The sequence below is a fragment of the Megachile rotundata genome, chromosome 13 (genome assembly GCF_050947335.1).
Source record: "Megachile rotundata isolate GNS110a chromosome 13, iyMegRotu1, whole genome shotgun sequence".
Classification (NCBI taxonomy): domain Eukaryota; kingdom Metazoa; phylum Arthropoda; class Insecta; order Hymenoptera; family Megachilidae; genus Megachile; species Megachile rotundata.
The window spans coordinates 13,662,449-13,689,254 of NC_134995.1; the positions used below are offsets into that span (position 1 = coordinate 13,662,449).

The following is a 26,806-nucleotide window of genomic DNA, read 5'->3' on the forward strand; positions in this document are numbered from 1 at the left end:
CGATGAAACCCTTAATTCTATGAGTACCTATCGTGATACAGTAAACACACAATGCTCTGTAGTATTCTAGACATAGATTAGAATACTGAGTGTTTCAGGTGCTTCGCTTTAAGTGGCGAATACCGAGCGTTGAATACTCGTCATATTAAATTCTCGACATAATGATATTTGATTGAATACTCGGCACGTCAGGTGCCTAACATGTTGAATACCCAACGCATCAAATATATAACACGTTGAGTACTCGACGCGTTGAATGCCTGGCACGTGGAGTACTCGATGCGTGAAGTACCGATGCATCGTATTCTTGACATTTTGAATTCTCGATGCAATGGAAATTTGATGCGTTGAATACTCGACACGTGAGATACCTAATGCGTTGACTACTCGACGCATTAGATACCTAAGGCGTTGACTACTCTACGCGTCAGATATCTGATACTTTCAATTCTCGACGCAACGGAAATTTGATGCGTTGAATACTCGGCGCGTCGAGTACCTAACGCGTTGAATACTCGACGCGTCAGATACCTAACGCGTTGAATACTCGACGCATTAGATACCTAAGGCGTTGACTACTCGGCGCGTCAGATATCTGATACTTTCAATTCTCGACGCAATGGAAATTTGATGCGTTGAATACTCGATGCGTCAGATATCTAACGCGTTGACTACTCGACGCGTCGGATACCTAACGCGTTGAATACTCGACGCGTCAGATACCTAACGCGTTGAATACTCGACGCGTCAGATACCTAACGCGTTGACTACTCGACGCGTGAGACACCTAACGCGTTGAGAACTCGACGCGCCAGATATCTGATACTTCGAATTCTCGACGCAATGGAAATTTGATGCGTGGAATACTCGACGCGTCAGATACCTAACGCGTTGACTACTCGACGCGTGAGATACCTAACGCGTTGACTACTCGACGCGTGAGACACCTAACGCGTTGACTACTCGACGCGTGAGATACCTAACGCGTTGACTACTCGACGCGTGAGATATCTAATGCTTCGAATTCTCGACGCAATGGAAATTTGATGCGTTGAATACTCGACGCGTCAGATACCTAACGCGTTGACTACTCGACGCGTGAGATACCTAACGCGTTGACTACTCGACGCGTGAGACACCTAACGCGTTGAGAACTCGACGCGCCAGATATCTGATACTTCGAATTCTCGACGCAATGGAAATTTGATGCGTGGAATACTCGACGCGTCAGATACCTAACGCGTTGACTACTCGACGCGTGAGATACCTAACGCGTTGACTACTCGACGCGTGAGATATCTAATGCTTCGAATTCTCGACGCAATGGAAATTTGATGCGTTGAATACTCAACTCGTCAGATACCTAACGCGTTGACTACTCAACGCGTCAAGTACTCAACGCCTTGAATTCTCAACACATTGAATTCTCGACGCGATAGATACACATTGAAACCTCCACTTCTTCAATACTCCACGCCTCGAGTATCAACTGCCCTAACACCTAAAATTCCGAATAACACCCAAAATACAACTACTACAACATTAAAAATTAGCAAAACCAAAGTACTCTGAATACCAGTCCATGTAATACTATTTGAAACAATCTCGATCCAGAATTCCTATACCGAACAGAAAATTCTTTAACAAAGAAGCATTCGATACAGTCGAAAGTTTAATACGGGACGTCCGATAAAGGAAAATATGAAAGGAAATTGCAAGCCAGGATCTCAAAGAAGAAATTGATAAAAATGGAATTCCAAGATTTGGACGAACGATTTGCTCTCCTAATTACAAGCCTCGGAATCCGATCGTGGGGTCTTTTCGGTCTCGAATCGAGCTTGATCTTCCTCCCTAATGGAGCCACGAGCACAATGGACGTGGAACGAGCTGCACAATGAAGTTGCAAAGCTAGCCTCTCCATTAATCGGCTACAATGTTACGTTATTAAGCTAGCCAGTTATTACTCTCTTCTGGAACAGATTGCAAACATTTTATTCCTCTGTGCTATTCGAGTGTTTAAGAAGGAAAGATTCCTCGAGATTTTCTTAACAGGGACAGGCTTAATTAACGCTAATTGGCCGATTACTTTTCACGAGCAACCACCGAGGAAGATAAAAAGCTTCAAAGACACGGAAACTGTTTCCATTGCCATATCTTTTTGACGAAAATAGATTTATGAAGGAATATTGATCTGTTATATTTATTGGTTTTGAGGGTTTGGGGATTTGTTAATTAAATTGATTAGAAAATGGAGGATACGTGTTTGATATGATTTGGTAATTGGAAGAATTCGAAAATTTCATATTTACGGTTTAAGGTTTTTAAAGTTAAAAAATTTCGTATTTAAGGTTTTTTTAATTTAGGTAGCACACGTACTTGAAGCATCGATTACTCAAAATATTAGGTAATTAGAATATTGAGTACTCTACGAAGTTTCAGGTACTCGAGCTTCTACTGAAAATATCGAGTGGGAAAAAGTTTAAGTACTCAGCGCCTAATATTTGTCCAACTGATATCATTTGGGACGCCCACATTTTGAATATTAATAATATTAATACTGCAGCCTTAAATAGTATTTCAATTCTAAAAAATAATCCTAAATAGAACTATTTTAATACTGACACTATTTTAATTCTGAAACTATTTTAATACTATTTCGATCCTAACCACAATATTTTAATTCAGAACAAAATTATTTTATCTCCGAGCAGCACAGTCTAAAAAATAAAGTGAAATTGGCAAAGCAGAAGCGATAATAAGATTAATAATCGTTTAACAGAACAATCGGCACGTTAATAATCCATATAGTTGCACGGCGTATTAAACAACGATATTTCTCGAGCGCTAATTGACGCGTTAACGCCCGTACGTCCATAGAAACTTGCATCTAAATTACAACGAATCGTGGACTACGTGTAACCTAAATTGTTATACGCGGAGATTTTGAGGTTTGCAAGCTAGAGTTACAGCAAACTATTCGGGAATAACGAGACCATAAACGCGTTCAAGCTTAAGGGATGAAACCTTTCTGCAACAAAGTACCTTCTCGCCTTCAGTTAATTTTCGAATGAAATCTCCCTAGGTTTCGCACTTGAGCTCGATGCTGAACAAGCTAATAAGCCTTTGCTTAACGATGCAACTATAATAGAAACACATTCGACAACCCTAATTATTTACACCCCTTATTTCTTCCACTTATTTTTAAAAATAACTCTGATTATTATTTGTTTCAGTTATTTTTTAAAATAACTTGGATCATCATTTTTTCCAGTTATTTTTTAAAATAACTGAGATCATCATTTCTTCCACTTATTTTTAAAAATAACTCAGATCATCATTTCTTCCATTTATTTTTAAAAATAACTCACATCATCATTTCTTCCACTTATTTTTAAAAATAACTCAGATCAAGCTATGAAACAGGAAAACTTATGCAAAAGATTCGATGCAATTGTCTTTGATGTCCATCGGATACTGTTTCAAGCATCGATCAGCAACTTTCGAAGAAACTTGGAGGTACAGTTTCCCGAAGTTCCGGTGAATCGCAATTTCGATTTCATTAGCCTGTTAATCTGCGTTTAGGCGAACAAGCCGCTTCCAAGTTACATCGGATATGTTCAATTATAAGCTTCGAGTTTACTGCCTGCTGTTGCACAATTACTCGAAACTGATACGAGTTTATAATCTATCAAAAACAAAACTCAATTCGATATTTTGTAGAATGTCACACTATAGAACAATTCTATAAATAACAATCTTGTTGATTATAAAATACTCTGAACATCAAAATGGCGGTCAATCACTGTCATGGTGGTTAAACATTTATTATCATGGTGGTCATTTTATTAAATTAATTATTTACAGCAACATTAATTATTTACATTGAAGCAACTTTTAGAGGCTGTTAACATCGAGACACTAACAGAAGACAAAAGATACTTCGATTTTAATAAACATACTTAGTTTTCATAATTTATGTTACAGTCTGACAACACACATCAGTCCTCACTGTGGCAATCAATATTAACACTAAAACTACCAAACCAGTCAAATGACCGCTCCACAAGTTTCTTATTATAATATTTATCAAGATAAAGAATAAATGTGTGTACTAATTTATGTCTTGTCGTTTGTTTATATATTTTTTAACTTCACTGTTAAAAAATGATATGCCGGCAGGTTTAGTGTTAAAACATAATACTCTTTCTTTAAAAAACGAAGTTGTATTTTTCCAAAAAGTTGAAAAGTCAAAATAGGTCGATTAAAAACCGAAAGACCGTCAATTCGAGCCAGGCGAGAAAATGTTTCCGAAGCTTCTTCCACTCGATGCGGTCCTCGAATGCTTTCGAGGGCGTCCACAATTTTTGAGAGGCACCGCGTCTTCCAGCGATCCAGCCACGGAACAATGGACTCCTCTCGACAAGTGTCTTCTCCGTCAACCTGCTGGCCCCTTTTATAACAGAAACAATGGATTTCTACCCTGAAAGAACCTCTTCCTTCTTCTTTCACTACTTTCTTCAACCCGTTCGTCGCTCCTTTCGCATTCACCCTGTCTCGGCTCGCGAAAATTCCTCCGCAGACTTTCCCGCTGTAATTCGATTTCCGCCGGACAATCGACGACTGTCGAGCTCCTTTGCAACTATTTTGACGAACAAATAAAGCATTTCCCCGCTATTATACATCCATGTTACAAGCAATTAAAACCTCCTTTCGCTATTCGATAAAATTAGCAATTTACATTTTTATTTAGAAAATTTCTTTCAGTTCAAAGTTTGGTAGATATGAGGATCATAGGACGCAGGATTATTTTTAAACAATAGATGAGTACATATTACATATCATTATACTCTATTATTATATTCTACACTGAGATGTCACTCGTGATGCACGTGAAGATAATCTAAGAATACATAACCTAACTTTTTAACTTTCTTTAGTGGTCTTCAAGTTTCAGGAATAACTAAGGATGTAGCTGTTCAGAAAATTGCAGGTTAAGTGTTAGTTTTCTGTAGATACATTATTAGGTAGATACAGACATTTCTGTAGATACATTTAAATAATTCATACTTGTATTTGAACGATGAAACTCTTAATTCTGCGAGTACCTATCTTGATACAGTGAACACACAATGCTCTGTAGTATTCTAGACATAGATTAGAATACTGAGTGTTTCAGGTGCTTCTTTGCTTTGAATACTTTAAGTGGTGAATACCACTTTAAGCGTTGAATACTTGTCATATTAAATTCTCGACCTAATGATACTTGATTGAATATTCGGCACGTCAGGTACCTAACACGTTAAATACCCAACGCATCAAATATATAACACGTTGAGCACTCGACGCGTTGAATGCCTGACACATGGAGTACTTGATGCGTGAAGTACCCGACGCATCGTATTCTTGACATATTGAATTCTCGACGCAATGGAAATTTGATGCTTTGAATACTCGACATGTGAGATACCTAACGCGTTGACTACTCGACGCGTCGGATACCTAACGCGTTGACTACTCGACGCGTCAGATATCTGATACTTTGAATTCTCGACGCAATGGAAATTTGATGCGTTGAATACTCGACGCGTCAGATACCTAACGCGTTGACTACTCGACGCGCCAGATATCTGATACTTCGAATTCTCGACGCAATGGAAATTTGATACGTTGAATACTCGATGCGTCAGATACCTAACGCGTTGAGTACTCGACGCGTCGGATACCTAACGCGTTGACTACTCGACGCGTCAGATATCTGATACTTTGAATTCTCGACGCAATGGAAATTTGATGCGTTGAATACTCGACGCGTCAGATATCTGATACTTTGAATTCTCGACGCAATGGAAATTTGATGCGTTGAATACTCGACACGTCAGATATCTAACGCGTTGACTACTCGACGCGTCGGATACCTAACGCGTTGACTACTCGACGCGTCAGATATCTGATACTTTGAATTCTCGACGCAATGGAAATTTGATGCGTTGAATACTCGACACGTCGGATACCTAACGCGTTGACTACTCGACGCATCAAGTACTCAACGCCTTGAATTCTTGAATTTAACTTTCAGACATTATTTCTGTAGATACATTTAAATAATTCATACTTGTATTTGAACGAGGATTATTTTTAAACAATAGGTGAGTCTGAATCAAATTTCCTTATCGCATTTTCACAAAAAATGAATGAGTAAACTTGTCATTATTCTGTTTGTTATTTAACTGAGTGCTGCAGATATGTAACAGATCTGCTAGATAATTTAACTGCTAACCTACAATCTTCCACACAGCTGGTCCTTTTTAAATTACTGAAATGTGACCTCAAATAAAATTTGTTAAAAGAGTTTTCAACGATCCTCAATTACGAAGATTATAATTAAATCTTGCTCTTTCTGTTTCCACTATTAATATTAAATGTCGGTACTCATTCGAGACTACTTGCAATTCTCCGTCTACACAAATTCGAGAAGCAAACGAGCAGATTGGTCGTTCCCAGTAGAATGAATAATTAGCCTAATGGCAAAACCGAACGCGGTACTCGTCGAACGGTAAACAGACAAATTTGGCCTGTTACGCGCGTTATTTCCGACGAATTACGGCATTTGATCGTAGCCTGGAAATGTTTACGAAAGGTACGTCTGGTTTGGTTGTTTTACTCGGCTTTCCCCGTCGTGATTGCAGGCTGGTGGTTGTAAGATCAACTAACCGTGTCCAGATCTTCCGATTACCAATCTCTCGATTCATAAATGTTCATAATTCGTTACGAGTTTCGTTTAATCAAAACCGAGTTTGGAAATTGTAATCCTCTCAACGTTATCACTTTTCAATGTAATCTCTCTACGTTTTCCTACGTATCACGTTCCCCATTTTGCAATATTAAATTGTATATTCCAAGAACTTACCGAATATCCCGATTATTCATCTCTGTTTCCATAACGTGCACTCGAAATTAATAATCCCTGAAATAAAGCCTCCAGCTTCCTAGAAACGTTAATTCACCGTCTCATTTTCAGTTTTTTGCCTCGTCCTTTCAACATTCCCGGCCGCAAAGTAAAAAATTTCGGTGGTCAGGTTTCGAGGCGCCTAATCCCGGCCAATATTTCGTCGCGAGCGTGTCTATTCCATTATAACCCTCTGGTTACGAGGCATCGCAGATTTTCATCGAGCTGTGACGCGCGAACAAATTTCCCGGATCCGTTGCTAAAGCTGCTGGTCGCGCGTTTAATCAGATACCCAGGCGCCATTACGCTTCGTTATCGTTCGCCGGCCGTAATACACGGCCGGAGAAAAATCGCCGTTGACTTCGTTGACGATGTTAAACGTCGACCGATAAACCGTAACGAAGCGATCGTCCACGATAATCAACCCCCTACCATTATTTTATACTCTCGATAACGGACCGTTGTCCCTCTTCTTTGGAACTGAGAACGACCAGCACAAGCAAGGAATACGGTTCGATGGTCAAACGCTTTCCGAATTCCAATCAAAACCGTAGGGTCCGAATATTCGTTCCGTTCGGTGGGTACCGGTATTTCCGATTTGGAAATTCGTGCTAAAATTTCTTTTTATATCTATCTTCCATATGGGAGGTAGGGGAGTAAAAGCTACGGGAGTAACAAAAATTATTTGGCACTAAAAGGCTGATTGTTAGTAGTTTTTCTTTAAGTGGATGTTAGTAGGTGGAAGCGTCGAGGAGATACAAAGGTCATCTTTGTTAGCCAAGTTATTTAGGTAGCCGGTCTTAAGTACCTCTATAAGGTATTCGATATTGAATGTTGTCTTATTATAAGTCAGCCAGAATTGGTAAATGTCTGAATTCGAGAAAAGAAATTTCCATGTTCACAGCGCACGGGAAGCATCTTGCGCAGTTCGATTTACTCTCCATCTCCCGGGAGTTCCATTAAATTTAATTAATGTAATCGACAGCGGAGGAGGAATTAATTACATTAACGGTTGATTAAATTGAATTCACGATCCGTGCGACGCGTCGATCTTTTTGCTTCTGGGAATCGTTCCGCGTCGATTCGCAAGTGGAACAGTTTTATTTTTTCGACGAGTTAAATAGAAGAAACGATTTCTTAAAACTCCGAACGTCTCGCGCGACAATTTGCGGATTGTCTCGATCGCGTTTTCAGCTCTGTTCGCGCCCTGTCGCAATTCAATTAACCCAATTGACTCGAGATAGCCGGTCCTAACGCGGGACGTTGCACGAATGTCAATATTTGTCAATGGGCAAACGGCAATAGGCGGACCGTGATTGCGTGCATGCCGTTACTCCTACGTGCGTTTCCGTAATTGCGCGCGAACGCGCTCCCCTACCGGAAGTAATGTTCTCCAGTCGCCTCTGTTCGATCCTTTTCGCTTTCCATTCACGCGTTCTCAAAGAAATTTTCTATTAATCGGATATAAACATTTTTATTTATTGTTACTTTGTCTTCAAGCTACTTTTGTTAACGAAATTCATATGATTTTCTATATGGGTGGTTCACAAAGAAATTTTCTATTAATCGGATATAAACATTTTTATTTATTGGTACTTTGTTTTCAAGCTACTTTTGTTAACGAAATTCATATGATTTTCTATATGGGTGGTTCACAAAGAAATTTTCTATTAATCGAATATAAACATTTTTATTTATTGTTACTTTGTTTTCAAGCTACTTTTGTTAACGAAATTCATATGATTTTCTATATGGGTGGTTCACAAAGAAATTTTCTATTAATCGGGTACAAATATTTTTATTTATTGTTACTTTGTTTTCAAGTTACTTTTGTTAACAAAATTCATATGATTTTCTATATGGGTGGTTCATAAAGGTAATTCGATTTAAAAATTCAAACTTCTATTTCCTATCTGGTATTGATCTTCAACCTCTTGTATTATGATTGACTTATCAGGTGCGTCAGAACGTACTAATCACAGCTGTAGCTGTTTAAAACAGACAAGGAAGGTTGAAATGTTATGTACATTCTATCAACCATTGAGTGTGGCAATAATTGAACTGGAACTTCAAATTTAAACATATTTGAAACATGAGTAAAATTGATTATAGCTGAAGAACAAGTACATCTTGAGTGAACCTCATTAAAATTAAGACATGAGTAAAATTGATTGTAGCTGAAGTATGAAGTACATCATGAGTCAATCCCATTGAAATTAAAACATGAGTAAAATTGATTGTAGCTGAAGTATGAAGTATATCATGAGTCAACCACATTAAAATTAAAACATGAGTAAAATTGATTGTAGCTGAAGTATGAAGTATATCATGAGTCAACCTCATTAAAATTGAAACATGACTAAAATTGATTATAACTGAAGTACAAGTACATCATGAGTCAATCTCATTAAAATTAAAACATAAGTAAAATTGATTACAGCTGAAGTATGAAGTATAATCATGAGTCAACCACATTAAAATTAAAACATGAGTAAAATTGATTGTAGCTGAAGTATGAAGTATAATCATGAATCAACCACATTAAAATTAAAACATGAATAAAATTGATTGTAGCTGAAGTATGAAGTATATCTTGAGTCAACCACATTAAAATTAAAACATGAGTAAAATTGATTGTAGCTGAAGTATGAAGTACATCATGAGTCAACCACATTAAAATTAAAACATGAGTAAAATTGATTGTAGCTGAAGTATGAAGTATAATCATGAGTCAACCACATTGAAATTAAAACATGAGTAAAATTGATTGTAGCTGAAGTATGAAGTACATCATGAATCAACCTCATTAAAATTAAAACATGAGTAAAATTGATTATAACTAAAGTACAAATACATCATGAGTCAACTTCATTAAAACTAAAACATGAACAAAATTGATTATAGCTGAAGAATAAGTACATCATGAGTCAACCTCATTAAAATTAAAACATGAGTAAAATTGATTATAACTAAAGTACAAATACATCATGAGTCAACTTCATTAAAACTAAAACATGAACAAAATTGATTATAGCCGAAAAACAAGTACATCATGAGTCAACCTCATTAAAATTAAAGCACAAGTAAAATAGATCATACCTGCAGTACGAGAAGAAGTGTAAAAACCGTAGCAAGAACTTTTAACATAAAAGCTATCATTTAAGGGCATCTCGATTCCTCTAAGAAAGTCCGTGGTGTTACTAGCGAAGCAAAGGACTTCCGGTCTCAATGAAAACCAAGTCCCGTGAAAAATTTGCCGGAAACGTGGGTGGGTTAACCCCCGTGAAAGGCCACGAAAAGACCGTGTCGCGAATCGCTTTATCTCGGCGAAATCCTGTCAAAAAGTTTCGCATGGCGGGAAGCCGAACAGGAATGGCGACGGCGCGACGCGGAACTTCCCCTGTAAGCGGGATCAAGACATTTAGGCTGCGGCCAACAAAGTTTTCATTCGTTTCACCCTTGAGCCCCGGATTATCCGCGGATCCAGAAACTGGGCCGATCATTTCGACTACCGTGTTCAAACTTTCATATTTATTCAGATACTTCGCCTTTTAAATTTTGTTTATGACGGAGGACACAAACGGAGAAACATTAACTCATTGTAGAATTAATTTGTCAGGTGCGTTAGTCAGAAGTAACTAGTCTATCTAGTTAGTCAGAAGATAGTATTAAAATCATTAAAAAAATTTTGTAACGATTTTGTAAATGGTCCTTGACTAAAAATTATAATTGGACGTCAAATTGAAATGTATTAAATATTCAACCAAGAAGCAATATCAATGAGTTAAATATTAAACCAGAGCACAATTTAAAATAAAAATGAAGAGATTATTCAGATAGTTTGTGATAAAAACCACAGTTAAATATAAAATGTATGTCAAAAGAAAAATGAATAATGAATTAGAAAAAAAGGTCGCGCTTAGCGTCTCAATTATTCATATCCACTAAACGTATGAATAAATGATCTATGCAGATTATCCGGGAAAAATGAGATACGAAAATCAGTTTTTGTAATAGCGAGAGAAGTTTGATTGGATGAGCATTGAATCTGGAAACGGTGACACGTTACCGTGTTAGAATAACAACGAGCGTTACGAATCGAGGAGCGAAAACAATGGCTGAACGAGCCAGTAGAAACGGTTCGTACGTGTTCAGACGAATCCAGGCCAGGTACTGATAATCCGAAAAGGGATCTCCGAGCGATTTGTCCTAGTCGCTCGCGATCCTCTACCTTTCCTCGTCCGATCCGCGCGGATTTCTCGCTCCTTCCTGTTTCTCTATTTCCTTGGCCGGATCCTTCGTTTCGCTCTTTCGTCGCTCCGTGTGTTTCCCCGGCGCACGGTATTATCGTGACGGTAACGAATCGCTTGTCATTGCTGTCGACGCGTACGTAACGCTTCGCATAATTTATGCTACCTGGCTACCGTATCAATTAATTCGATCAACAAAATCAACCCTCGACGGGATTCAAGCGTTTTAAGTTTTATTTCGCGGGTGTTTATCAAGGGTTTAAATTCACTCGTGTTATTTGTAATTACATAGTGTAATAATTACATAGTGTAATAAGTACATAGTGTACAATATTTGTATATTAGTTTAAGTAATAATATCTATATGATTGTTTAGAAAATATAATATAAGTCATTCTAGTAATTACAATTACATTCTAGTAAATACAATTGTTCATAGTTATTAGCAGAATTTTTTGATTTGCACTAGAATTAATCTAATCCTCTGTACGAGCGAGATGATAAAGCATGCAAGCTCGAGCCGATCAACCCGACAACGTACTCGCAAATTAGCCACCGTTGGTTATTTTACATAATGCGAGTTCGCGGAACATTCCGCTCTATGGCCATTATACCAGGATTAAGTGATACGAGTCGGCCATTGATCAGACGCCGACGAATCGCGGAGGTACACTCGAATGCAAAGTTAAATTTCTTTGCAAATTCCTACATTTCTAAATACTCAAATTCCTGAATTCTGTAGAGTCTAATACACGTAAATTTTAAAATGTTGAAATTCTCGAATGAGTGAAATTTTTATATCATCAAATCCTTGAATCACATGTGCTTGCATCCACATATGTCTCCCTATGTCCCTAATTTCTAGATTGCCAAATCTCCAAATCTCTAAAGTCTGATACTCGTAGACCTCCAAAGAAGTCTCCAAATAATATTCACGTGAAATTTCTATATAATCAAATCCTTGAGCCACATATGTCTCCCATATGTGCATCCACATATGTCTCCCTATGTCCCTAATTTCTAAATTCCCAAATCTCCTCATCTCCAAATCTCTAGTCTGGTACTTGTAGACCTCCAAAGAAGTCTCCAAATAATATTCACGTGGAATTTCTATATAAACAAATCCTTGAACCACATATGTCACCCATATGTGTATCCACATATGTCTCCCTATGTCCCTAATTTCTAAATTCTCAACTCTCCTCATCTCCAAATCTCTAGTCTAATGCTTGTAGACCTCCAAAGAAGTCTCCAAATAATATTCACGTGAAATTTCTATATAAACAAATCCTTGAACCACATATGTCTCCTATATGTGCATCCACATATGTCTCCCTATGTCCCTAATTTCTAAATTCCCAAATCTCCTCATCTCCAAATCTCTAGTCTGGTACTTGCAGACCTCCAAAGAAGTGTCCAAATAATATTCACGTGAAATTTCTATATAATCAAATCCTTGAACCACATATGTCTCCCGTATGTTCATCCACATATGTCTCCTTACGTCCCTAATTTCTAGATTCCCAAATCTCCTCATCTCCAAATCTCTAGTCTGATGCTTGTAGACCTCCAAAGAAGTCTTCAAATAATACTCACGTGAAATTTCTATATAAACAAATCCTTGAACCACATATGTCTCCCATATGTGCTTCCACATATGCCTCCTCATATCCCTAATTTCGATTCCAAACTCTCCTACCACAAATTCTACTCCTCGCAGATCCCATAATATAAAATTCCCGAAATCCCAAAATCTCCACACCTTCCCAAATTACAAACCCATCTCAAAAGCGAACTTTCGAAGAAAGATTTGTCACTGATTGTACTTCCAATAAAACCGTAATCGCATTAACGCTCGCAACCAAAGGAGAGGCCTCGTTAAATCAGCGTTTCTTTAGCAAATAAAACTCTCTTCACCCCGTATTCTACGTCCACCTACGCGATGGATAGAATTCCCGTTCGTGTACCTCGGTTTTCTTCGAGTACTCTGCCGTTCGCAACGGAACGTCGATTTCATCTCGTGTTCTCGTTCGGATGATCGCAACGGTAAAAGCTCGAAACGTAATACATTCCGTGCGTGTTTCCGCAGCTCGCAAACTCCGCTATGGGTTATAACAGAGACGAGATATTTTCATGACCACCGCAATGCCAAGATATGGACTTAGGGATTGCATTCCGTGGCGGACGAATGCGTTATAAGGAAAATTAAGGGGTGCTTTTAAACGTTTCTACTGCCTCTCTCGACCCTGTTTGATTATATCTATAATTTACGATTTTTACGTTTGCTATATTAGCTGACTTTATGGCTATGGAGAACGATATAATTATGGATGGGTGATATAATTATATCCGAGGGATGCCAAGGTTGTTAGCGACAGAATTACTGAGAGGAATGTTTTCGATACAAAAGTTAATTTGTGTTAAAGTCACTGATACTCGTTGACGGAATACTTGTCAACGTTCTTAATATTTTTTATAAGAACTAGGAATTCTTATAGTAATCTATGTGTTCATATTTTTTAATCCTTGACTACATTATTGTCATTGACACTATTCGTTGTTCTTAATTTGAACGACCACCTCGAATGTACTTCATCGAATGCACCTTAATTTTTTAGAAAGACTTCTGTACCGATAGTTGTCTATTTTCGATTCCTTTTCGATAACGATCGGCAAGAAAATCGCATAGTAAAAGGACTTACCGAGAAAAGCTTTCATTAAAAGCGGATCCGTGGGACGACAGGGGCGGATAATCCAACGGCGATCGAGCAAAGTTCTCGGCATTTGATTTTTTCGTGCGACCAGGAACCTGAAAGAAGGTTAAGAGATCTGATTAAATTCAACAATTCGATTGACCTTAAGGGATGATTTGCTTTAACGAGCGTCCCTGTCCTCCCTTCCCATCAATTCATTTTCTCGTTAATTACTTTCATGTTGATAATTCAATTATTGTTAAGGAGCAGTTAGACAAATTTTCAACGTTGAAGATTGCTAATGTTATTAAGACTTGGGCCGCTCATAGGACACGTGTGATAGCAACACATACATGTGTGATAGCAACACATAGGACATGTGTGATAGCAACACATACATGTGTGATAGCAACATATAGGACATGTGTGATAGCAACACATACGACACGTGTGATAGCAACACATACGACACGTGTGATAGCAACACATACGACATGTGTGATAGCAACACATACGACATGTGTTATAACAACACATACGACATGTGTGATAGCAACACATACGACATGTGTGATAGCAACACATATGACATGTATGATAGCAACACATACGACATGTGTGATAGCAACATATAGGACATGTATGATAGCAACACGTACGACATGTGTGATAGCAACACGTACGACATGTGTTATAGCAACACATACGACATGTGTGATAGCAACACATACGACATGTGTGATAGCAACACATACGACATGTGTGATAGCAACACATACGACATGTGTTATAACAACACATACGACATGTGTGATAGCAACACATACGACATGTGTGATAGCAACACATATGACATGTATGATAGCAACACATACGACATGTGTGATAGCAACATATAGGACATGTATGATAGCAACACGTACGACATGTGTGATAGCAACACGTACGACATGTGTTATAGCAACACATACGACATGTGTGATAGCAACACATACGACATGTGTGATAGCAACACATACGACATGTGTGATAGCAACACATACGACATGTGTGATAGCAACACATACGACATGTGTGATAGCAACATATAGGACATGTGTGACACTGTCTCTTCACACATGTGTGCGATGTTTGATGAACATAAGTGGTTGCTTCATTAATTGTCTCTCGAAGGAAAATATTAAATGCCTCATAACTGTTTTTGTTTTATTTCCTGAATTTACATAAAGTTCTTTAAAATTAATTCTCAAAAAATATAGCCAACCCTAGGTGACATTTGACAGCGTCATTAAGGAGTTTTTCAATTACAGCAAAATTTATAGTGGTCATTTAACTTTAAATACGCCTTGACTCGCTATCGCATGTAACCTACTAGCGATCGCTAACCAGCGGATCATGCGAAACAAACCTTTAGAACATTATTATCAAAATGCAAGCAGTCACCCTCGTATCCAGTCGACATAAAGTAAACGCGTGTATAATCTGCGCACGAGTACACGATTTCAAGATAATCACCGTACTCAATTTCCATAATCCAATCCCGTTCTAAATCTGACAATCACGCGAGCGAGTCTAAAAGCATCGTCGGGACAGAACATAATAACATTCAAGGTTCTGAAATCTTTTTAACCCCGGCTAAGATCTTCATCCCTCATGGGGGACAGAGGAGAAATTCTTAATCCGCGAAACAGCGAAGAAATCGCGTTCCGTATCGTAAAGCTGTCCTTAGCACGCCGCGTCGAGAAAGAGGGTGAAAGAAGATGGTGGTTCGAGTCTGTCGTGCGGATTCGCGAGAAACCAAGGGGTTGGAAATCGAGGGTGCTTAGCACGCGACTTTGCAAGGCCAAGCTGTGGGAGGCCATTTTATAACCAATTAGTTTCCCTCTTCAAGAAACTGCCTACGGAAGTAGCACTCGAGGCGTCCTTCGGCTCGCTCCAAGTGCCCGATGCTTCTTCCACCGACGAAAATAGAAAATCATTGTCCGATGACTTCGCTTTTCGACTGACAGTCACGAACTACCGGGAACAATGCCATGTTTATCGACCCTTAATCGCGGATAAGATACTTCTTCGGCCGATAATTTTGATAAACATCCCTTATTTCTCTTTTGGATGCATTCTCATATTTGCAACAGACTCTTTTAAAATCTGGGACACTTGTTTCAGAGTGAAATTCCCAAATTTTTATAATCTTCTAAAATCCGGAACACTTGTCGATACTTTCCAGAATGAAATTTCTAAATTTTCATAATCAACCCTTCGTATTTTCTTTGCAAATCCTCAAATCTCAAATTTCAAATAGTGAAATCTCCAAATCCATTACCTTCCCAAATGATTTCATATCATATAATATCCAGAAGGATCAGAAATTCCGCGATGACGCGTCAACACCGTGTCATACGTGTAAACGTGGTCGCAGACCGATCGAAAATTCTGCAAGGGTAAACTGCACGTTCGGTCTCTAATTTACGAGACCGTCGACCGGCATCCGAGGGAAAAAGTTTACAGAACGTGTCTTTTGATCCATCCTCCGTTCGTCTCGTACCGACTACCGTCATTTCCTCTTCAATTTCCGTTTCCTTGTTTGTCGTCCCTCGATGACATTCGATAAATATTTTACATGCCGTAGATACGAGCGGGCACGTCTTGTCGATTGTCGCGCGAACAAACGACTCGAAAGATACTGCTTCTTTCTCTCAAGGATATTCTTTATTATACTTTCTATTTAGAAAATGCTGTTTGTTTGGAAGCTTAAAGGAAAGACTGTAATTATTGCAGCGCTGTTATCTCAACGCTTTGGCATCGATACGTTGTTATTTCACTGCGCTGTAATTTCAACGCTGTTATTCGGCGCAAAGTTGTTATAACGCGGTGTAAATTTGACGCGTGGTTTCCTCGATGCGCTGTAATTAAAACGCGCTGTTGTCTCGATGCGCTGTAATTTCAACGCGCTGATGTTTCGATGCGCTGTAATTTCAACGCGCTGATGCTTCGATGCGCTGTAATTTCAACGCGCTGATGTTTCGATGCGCTGTAATTTCAACGCGCTGATGCTTCGATGCGCTGTAATTTCAACGCGCTGATGTTTCGATGCGCTGTAATTTCAACGCGCTGATGCTTCGATGCGCTGTAATTTCAACGCTCTGATGTTTCGATGCGCTGTAATTTCAACGCGCTGATGCTTCGATGCGCTGTAATTTCAACGTTCTGCTGTCTCGATGCGCTGTAATTCCAACGCGTTGCTATCTCGATGCGCTGTAATTTCAACGCTCTGCTGTCTCGATGCGCTGTAATTTCAACGCGCTGCTATCTCGATGCGTTGTAATTTCAACGCTCTGCTGCCTCGATGCGTTGGAATTTCGACGCGCTGATGTCTCCATGCGCTGTAATTTCGACGCGCTGCTATCTCGATGCGCTGTAATTTCAACGCGTTGCTATCTCGATGCGCTCTAATTTCAACGCGCTTTTGTCTCGATGCGCTGTAATTTTAACGCTCTGTTGTCTCAACGCGTTGATATCTCGATACGCTGTTATCTCAACGCACCATAATTTCAGCGCCGTCGCCTCGACGCGCTGTAATTTCAACGCTCTACTCTCTCAACGCGTTGATACCTCCATACACTGTTATCTCAACGCACCAGAATTGCAGCGCTGTTACCTCAACGCAGCGTAATTAAAACGCGCTGCAAATTTGACGCGCTGTTGCCTCGACGCGCTATAATTTCAACGCTCTATTGTCTCAACGCGTTGATACCCCATACACTATTATCTCAACGCACCATAATTTCTGCGTTACGCTGACAGTTATCGCAACGCGTTGTAATTTCGAGCCACTGTTATCTCAACGCCGTCATCGAAGGGTTGTAATATCAACGCTCTATTAACCACCTGCTCTAATTACAATGTACACGCATCGCCGAGAGACTAAATTCAAGTAATTTGTATCGAAAGTATCTGTTCAACCATACAACAAACAGACAAACCAGAGGGCCGAGTCTGAATTAATTCCCTTTGTAACGGGTTCACCCTTGGAACTAGTAATTAATCAACGCTAATAAATGTTCCCGTACCGCTTCAATAGTCAATCAACGACGATAATACAACATCGAATTACACGACAGAGGAAAAGTTTCGCTGAAATTTTAGTTGCTGTTCACTGTTTCGAATTTTCATTATCCAGTACCGCGCTCGACAGAGTTAACAAAGAGGCTCGTTTTCAATCTCGTTTCAGTCCAACAATAGGTTGACTCGCTGAGCTAATAGTAATACAATAATCTTGTCCTTTGTTCCCTATTTCGCAGTCCTTTCTACTCCCGCGCAATTTTCTCTACCTCCTAGTAATCACGAGTAATCGATAGCGAAAATGCTCCCTGATTTAACGACCGCGATAACGCGTGCATCTTGCGATTCCGAGAATCGTTACGCTCCCAGAAATATTTCACTATTCGGTAATCTGACATTACATAAACTAAATGTTACTGCAGATGTTACTTTACGTGTTACTCTAGATGTTATGTCGAGTCTACATTATAAGAGATACAAAGAAAATTAAAACATATGTGAGAGAGTCACCTTCTTCGACAAAAATGTGAGCAGTAGAGTATAAAAATTGTAAAAGGCTTGCAAAGAAGGCTAACGAAAGGGTTGATTCCTCCTTTGATCCTGATTATAACATTTCCAGCGTGGAACTTATATTCGGAAAAGAAAGACGAGAAAAAGAGGAGCTACAAACCACTCCACGGTAAAAACTCGGTTTCATAGGATATCCTCCCCTGTCGGACAGGATACGTTTTTTCGAGGTACTCGCGAGTCACAAAGGCGGCCGCGCTCGATTTTATGTTTAATTTCGCCCACCGACGTCCACGGATCTGCGGGTTATTGCGACCATGTCGCGAACCATAGAAAAATATGTGTGCGCCCGAGCGACAAACGTAGGCGAAAAGTTAATGACGCGTCGGTAAATGAAAAACAAGCCGTGTTCTCTTTTTCGTTTTATTCGCCGGACCGTAATTTATTAAATTCGCCCCCTCCCGGCTTTACCGTGCGTGCGCGCCCGTGGGAGATGTGTAAATTCGTTCGTTCGCCCTTGTCCAAAGGGTGAAGCATCGGGAGGGAGATATTGTAAAAAATGGCCATTTCTGCTGTGCGTGGGTATGAGAATATTCTGGGGAACGCTTTAGGGTTCCAAACCATAAATAATAATTAGATGAGGGTAATAATTATATTATTATTATATTCGCTCTTGACTTCTCTAGACAGAATGCTTAAAAATTTAATAGCTCTAACTTAATTTATTAAATCACTGAATTTTTATAGGGTGTCACAACTAGTATAGGTTTCTGGAGGATGGCTGACGTGATTCTGAATAAGATTTCCCTTTGCGAAAATGAGGTGCGAAGCTCCGTTTTTGAGTTATTAAGAAAAAACGCGGATCAATCAGAGCGCGAGGAGTACGCATGCGCAGACGCGAGGCTCGAAGCTGTCGCTCTGATTGGTCCGAGGATTACGCATGCGCAGACGCGAGAGCGACGGCTTCAAATCTAGCGTCTGCACCTGCGCAATCCTCGGACCAATCAGAGCGACAGCTTCGAGCCTAGCGGCTGCGCATGCGTACTCCTCGCGTTGTGATTGATCCATGTTTTTCTTAATAATTCAAAAACGAAGCTTCAAATCCAATTTTCGTAAAGGAAAATCTTGTTCAGAATGACATCCCTAACATTTCAGTAACCTACACTAGTTATAAGACACCCTGTTTATCTACAAATACCTTCAAAACCCTCCACATCACTAAACCTCGTCCTCAACGTGATCTCCAAAATCGCCCCCCAATTTTTTCGCACATAACAAAATATTTCCGAAAGAATGAGAAACGATAAAATAAATGAGGAGTCAGTGAAAGGTAGATTCGAAGGACGAGAAAATATAAGAAACGCGCAAGGTTAGATGAAACGACAAACAAAACTACGAGTTATTATCTTTTCCGCGGAAAGCTAAAGGAAAAATAAAAGCGAGTCTGGTAGAAATGGCGTCGGGTCGACGTGAACCATGACATTTCTCGACGAAACACGGGCTTATTTGTAGAACACGCGGTAGAAACACATCCGCGGGTAATTTCATATCGAGGAAACTGTTCCCTCTGTATGCAAATAAATTGTAATGTCTCTATCTTCGCGCGGTATTATAACTACAGAGACGGAAAATGCTTCCGAAACTCGGTAATGTTCGCGAAATAACGTCGGCTGCAGCCGTCTGCTTTCAATTTTCACAAAATTCTGAAAACTGTTGCCCATTTTCTGCTGCGTAAAATTCTCGCAACTGCCTTTCGACTTTTATGAAATCTGGAAACTGGCTATCCGGGATTTTGGGAACTAATTTTAGATGTGGTAATTTGCTATTGAGGTACTCGCGAATGTAGACATGCAGGAATTTGTGGATGAATATGCATACAGATTTATGAATATAGACATGTAGAAATTTATGAATATAAGAATGTAGCAACTTATGAATATAAAAATGTAGAAATTTAAGATTATAAAAATGTAGCAACTTGTGAATATAAGAATGTAGTAATTTAAGAATATAAAAATGTAGAAATTTATGAATATAAAAATGTAGCAATTTATGAATATAAGAATGTAACAACTTATGAATATAAAAATGTAGAAATTTATGAATATAAAAATGCAGCAATTTGTGAATATAAGAATGTAACAACTTATGAATATAAAAATGTAGAAATTTATGAATATAAGAATGTAGCAACTTATGAATATAAAAATGTAGAAATTTATGAATATAAAAATGTAGCAATTTATGAATATAAATATGTCGAAATTTATGAATATAAAAATGTAGAAATTTATGAATATAAAAATGTAGAAATTTATGAATATAAGAATGTAACAACTTATGAATATAAAAATGTATAAATTTATGAATATAAAAATGTAGAAATTTATGAATATAAGAATGTAGCAACTTATGAATATAAAAATGTAGCAACTTATGAATATAAAAATGTAGCAATTTGTAAATATAAGAACGTAGTAATTTAATATAGAAATGCAGAAATTGATGAACATAAAAATGTAGCAATTTAATAATGCAAAACTATAAAAATTTATAAATGTAGTAATTTATGAAAGCACTTCATCGGAGAACAATAGAAAGACAATGCGAGACTGACTGCCCATCCCAAGTTCTCGAAGTTGTCCATCCGTGTTCGAAGACAGTGAGCGTCTCGATTACGCTAGACGCTGCAATTACGCTCGCGACACAGGCCGTTAGATGCTCCTCCTGAATGGCCGATCTCTAATTCCCAGTGCCGTCGATTCACGGCTGGCTGGCTCTAATCAAACCCGACACGACTGGTACCCCTCTTGCTTACCCCCCTTTTACCGACAAATCGTCGATTCGATTACACTGCGCCGTATACCGAGCGGAAACGCTGGTTCCGCTTCCTTACGATGTCACGAGCTTTCGACGGGTAATTGATTGTTTTGCTGGCCGATTTTCAGCAAATATAGGACAGCTTAAACCATCGGTTATCAAAATTGGACACCAGGTTCGATTGGCGGATATATCTTTTCTTTTTATTTATTGACACTGAAATTAAATTGGTCGGATGGCCACAAGTTATTTGAGTTCTACAAGTTTTGCAAGTTCTTGTTATAAATTACAAGGTTTGTTAAAGTTATTCTCTTGAAAGATCTTCATCAACGTAAAGAAATAGATGTGTGAGAAATGTTTGTTCTAATTTATGTTTCATTTATTTACTTCTTCATTGTTTATTGCTTCATCATGCTTCATTTTTAATTTCAAAATAAATACACATGGTATGGTAGATTTAACATATACTACGTCACACCCTAACCTAACCTAACCTAATCTCTTAACCTATGACTTCAGAAGTTGCAGCAGCTAAGTTAATTATTGTACTCCTCCTTAAATGTTCTCCTTTTCTCAAACGATCTTATTTACTCAATCAAACATTGTTCGATAAAGGCGAGAAAAGACGTAATACAGAAACCTTGACTAAATTTACATGGTTGTCAAGCCGAAACTCTTCGTAAAGCGACGGACCAACAAAATTCCTTTGTGCCCCCGCTTTTCGAAGCAATTTCCTACAAGTTTCGTTTCGTGGCAAGTTCTCTAGCGACAGCAAATTGCAGAGGGATAAAATACGAGGAAGGACGACGCGACGGTAAATTAAAGATCGAAAAGAGAGAAACGCGAGACAAGACACTTTAATTGCGAGTTATGTCGGTTATTAAAGAGAACGATAGGCGCCTGGCGAAGAAAACGAACAACGCCTCGTCGAATTAAAGCGTCGTCGGTGGAGACGACGATTAGAAGTAGGGGTGGAAACAAACAACTCTGACACTGCCGTACACTGAATTCCACAAGTATCTTTTCTTTTTGTTATCTACGATTGATACGGACATGGCAGTCACAATATTTTATAAATACTAAAATTTTAGGTTAGGTTAAGTTTGGCATTTTTTAATATTTGTAATTTCTAGGAGGGTGCTTCAGAAATTTGTTATTTTATAAATACTAAAATTTCAGGTTAGGTTAAGTTTGCCATTTTTAAATTTTTGTAATTTCTAGGAGGGTGCTTTAGAAATTTGTTATTTTATAAATACTAAAATTTTGAGGTTAGGTTACGTTAAGTTTACCATTTTTAAATTTTTGTTATTTCTAGGAAGGTGCTTCAGAAATTTGTTATTTTATAAATACTAAAATTTCAGGTTAGGTTACGTTAAGTTTGCCATTTTTTAATATTTGTAATTTCTAGGAGGGTGCTTCAGAAATTTGTTATTTCATAAATACTAAAATTTTGAGGTTAGGTTACGTTATGTTCGCCATTTTTTAATTTTTGTAATTTCTAGGAGGGTGCTTCAGAAATTTGTTATTTTATAAATACTAAATTTCAGGTTAGGTTACGTTAAGTTTACCATTTTTAAATTTTTGTAATTTCTAGGAGGGTGCTTCAGAAATTTGATATTTTATAAATACTAAAATTTCAGGTTAGGTTACGTTAAGTTTACCATTTTTAAATTTTTGTCATTTCTAGGAGGGTGCTTCAGAAATTTGTTATTTCATAAATACTAAAATTTCAGGTTAGGTTACGTTAAGTTTACCATTTTTAAATTTTTGTCATTTCTAAGAGGGTGCTTCAGAAATTTATTATTTCTACATCAGTAACAGTCACATCAGTGATTAAAAAATTTTTAGGGTCTGATAAAGTAGCTACTTTAGAAGTTTCTCAATTCTACACCAGTAATTGTTAATTTAATAATTAAATAATCTTTTAGATCTGATGTAATAGCTACTTAAGAAGTCTGTCAATTCTACATCATCAACAGTCTCATAAATAATTAAACAATTTTTAGAGTCTGACAAAGAAGCTACTTAAGAAACTTGTCATTTCTACACCAGTAATTGTTAATTCAATAATTAAATAATTTTTAGGATCTGATGTAGTAGCTACTTAAGAAGTCTGTCAATTCTGCATCATCAACAGTCACATAAATAATTAAACAATTTTCAGAGTCTGACAAAGAAGCTACTTAAGAAACTTGTCATTTCTACACCAGTAATTGTTAATTCAATAATGAAAAAATTTTTAAGATCTGATATAGTAGCTACTTAAGAAGTCTGTCAATTCTACATCATTAACAGTCTCATAAATAATTAAACAATTTTTAGAGTCTGACAAAGAAGCTACTTAAGAAACTTGTCATTTCTACCCCAGTAATTGTTAATTCAATAATGAAAAAATTTTTAAGATCTGATGTAGTAGCTACTTAAGAAGTCTGTCAATTCTACATCATCAACAGTTTCATAAATAATTAAACAATTTGTATAGTCTAACAAAGAAGCTACTTAAGAAACTTGTCATTTCTACCCCAGTAATTGTTAATTCAATAATGAAAAAATTTTTAAGATCTGATATAGTAGCTACTTAAGAAGTCTGTCAATTCTGCATCATCAACAGTCACATAAATAATTAAACAATTTTTAGAGTCTGACAAAGAAACTTATCATCTCTACATCAACAATTATTACTTCAATAATTAAAAAATTTGTAATATCTGACAAAGCAACAACATCAAAATAAAAAGAATAATCTACAAAAGCTCTGCTCCATGTTACAAAAGCTACATCTCAAATAAAGCTTAACAAAACAGAAAAGTTTGTAAATTTTTATAAAAGCATGATCACCGTTTAATTGAGAGGATGAAAATACTTTTGTGATTCGCTGTATCCTTCATCCCCTCGCGTTTTCCTTTGACCTCTATTACGTCGTTCTGTCGACAACGCAAGCTTTAAAACCACCTCATCGTACGACTTTTCGCCCGCGTTTTCATTCTGGGAAAAGAAAACCCTCGTTTGATAAACTTCAAGCCTGAAGCTTGCTTTGGCTTCAAGTGAACCGGTCACTGTGGCGTGGATTCCAAGGTAAATAGATGAATTGAGAGGTTTGTTTTGCGGTGCCAAGGATGCTTTTGTTCGGGCTTCGAGGGGCTTTAGTCTTGAACGATAGACGAAATCGATCTTGGATATTTTGGTAAAATTTTATAGTAGATTTTTATAGTAAAGATATTAAACTTTTGAGAGGGTGAATTAGAAAATATTTCAATTTGCAAGTGCTTGTATTTGCACAAGTTTGATGATAATTTGGAAATTTGCAAACAATTTGAGGTGATAACTCTTGTAACAGCAAAATGCTTACGTAAGAAAGAAATAGTAACGCGTAGTGTCGGTTTCCATGGGTTCCATGGCCCACGTGACGGGATTATTCAACAACGCCGTAATTGCTTCGCTCTGTAGCAGCAGAAACGTGATCGCGAACGATCCTGCCACTGTTTCTCGCGGTAACGGGAACGTGATTCGGAGTAAAAATGTTTATTTGCTCGTCTTTCCTTAACCGTTCCATAATTTGCATCTCCGGTGTCCTGCCAACTTCACCTCTGACCTCCTTAACTTTCCCGATTTAAAGAATTCGCCAGTCAACTTTTATTCCATTCGGCAATAACTCAGAAATTATCAAATAAATCTACCGGTGTGACTCGATACGATATCGAGAAAGATTCGAGCACTCCATCACTTACGAGTCATTACATCCAACCTCGAGAAAAATCCGATGGCGGTTAACGGAAACGGGGCTGAAAATAAAGAGAGATATCGCGTCTCGTTTATCCGTTTACGATCACTGGACAGGGTTCTTGTCTTACTCTTGTCTTAATGTAATGTGAACGTTTGCGTTACGTATGTTGATATGTGTTTTACATTATTGGTTGCAAGTTTAAGTATTGCAAGTTTGAGTATTACAAACAGAAACCGTATTTTTAGTTACAAGTGTGTCGTCTTTAGCCATCTTTTATTTAATAATATTATCAAACATTATTATTTCATTGGCAGGCGTCTGTGGAGTAGATATTACATGTACATGTAAAAAGAGAATTTCATATAGCAAGTTTGTTGAATATTTAACCTAACCTAACCTAACCAAAGAATTTTGAGGCACAAGTGAATAATATTATCAAACATTATTACTTCATTGGCAGACCTCTGTGATGTACATGTAAAAAGAGAATTTCATATAGCAAGTTTGTTGAATATTTAACCTAACCTAACCTAACCGAACAATTTTGAGGCACAAGTGAATAATATTATCAAACATTATTATTTCATTAGAAGACTTCTGTGGAGTACATGTTACATGTACATACAAAAAGAGAATTTCACATAGCAAGTTTGTTAAACATTTTACCTAAATGTTTAAGCTAACCTAACCTAACCAAACAATTTTGAGGCACAAGTGAATAATATTATCAAACATTATTACTTCATTGGCAGACTTCTGTGGAGTACATATTACATGTACATACAAAAAGAGAATTTCACATAGCAAGTTTGTTAAACATTTTACCTAAATGTTTAAGCTAACCTAACTTAACCGAACAATTTTGAGGTACAAGTGAATAATATTATCAAACATTATTATTTCATTGGCAGACTTCTGTGGAGTACATATTACATGTACATACAAAAAGAGAATTTCACATAGCAAGACTATTAAATATTTTACCTAAACATCAAAACAGACACATAAAAATAACCATTGTTCAAAATGTTTCTTTTCACCCCCATATTTATCAAATCTCCGTTTAGAAGATAACCTCTACAATGCTCGAGGAGAAATTACATTCCATTCGACTTTTCACGATGATTTAAGGTCCATTCTCTAGAAGAAGCCTCTCCGTACCGATCGTGGCTCGTTATCGCCGTTCTGCCGCGGTTATCGGCGTTATCGTCGCCATTGTGATCGGTACGGGGTAGTTTTCCCGATCGGTTTCTCCCTGTGGCCCTTTCAGTCGCTCGTTGATACCCGTTTTCACGCTCGAATGACGCAGTGACGATGAAAAGGGGCCGAAGAAAACCCGTTACGAACGAAAGAACAGAGGGGTGCTCCTTGTGGAAGACCGAGACACCGGAGGGACAGTATCGCTTGCAGAGATCTGGCTACTGGAAATGTTTCAGAGGATTTTTAACTGTGGCGACTTTTTTGTGCGCTATATAAAGAGATTTAATTTTGTACTGCTCCCAGAAGAAGTTTCGAGATGTCTGTCTTTGTTCTTTTTTGAAAATACGAACCACTCGTTGCATGATTTGAAAATGGGACTCGTTCAGTTTCGAAAAAGATATGTGATGAGAAGATTGTAATAAATGTATACTTTGTATAAAATATTCCTTATAAGTATAATTTAAGACAGCTTGAGTAGGTACGACAGAAAATTGCAATTATGAAAAAGATGTATTTTTAATAATTTTCTGTTCGTTTGTGCTCCTCAATTTTTTTTTTACCTTCCAGCTCTTTCATTTACAAAATAGTTCAAGAGGTTCTCAAT

The 26,806-nt window shown here is 37.7% G+C and overlaps 1 protein-coding gene across 13 annotated transcripts in view; it reads right to left on the reverse strand.

Annotated features, from left to right (window-relative positions):
* Oamb (Octopamine receptor in mushroom bodies) overlaps nucleotides 1-26,806 on the reverse strand; it is a 265,798-nt gene that overhangs the window by 185,459 nt on the left and 53,533 nt on the right. For 12 of the 13 annotated variants that reach the window (XM_076538566.1, XM_076538568.1, XM_076538564.1 and 9 more), the window contains one exon: nucleotides 13,899-14,005. Coding sequence is in view for 2 of the 13 variants with exons in the window: in XM_076538568.1 (XP_076394683.1) it covers nucleotides 13,899-13,980 (82 nt within the window). In the remaining 11 variants the exon portion in view is untranslated. Of the gene's footprint in view, nucleotides 1-13,898; nucleotides 14,012-26,806 lie in introns of those variants that run through there. The other variant, XM_076538574.1, reaches the window with a different exon arrangement.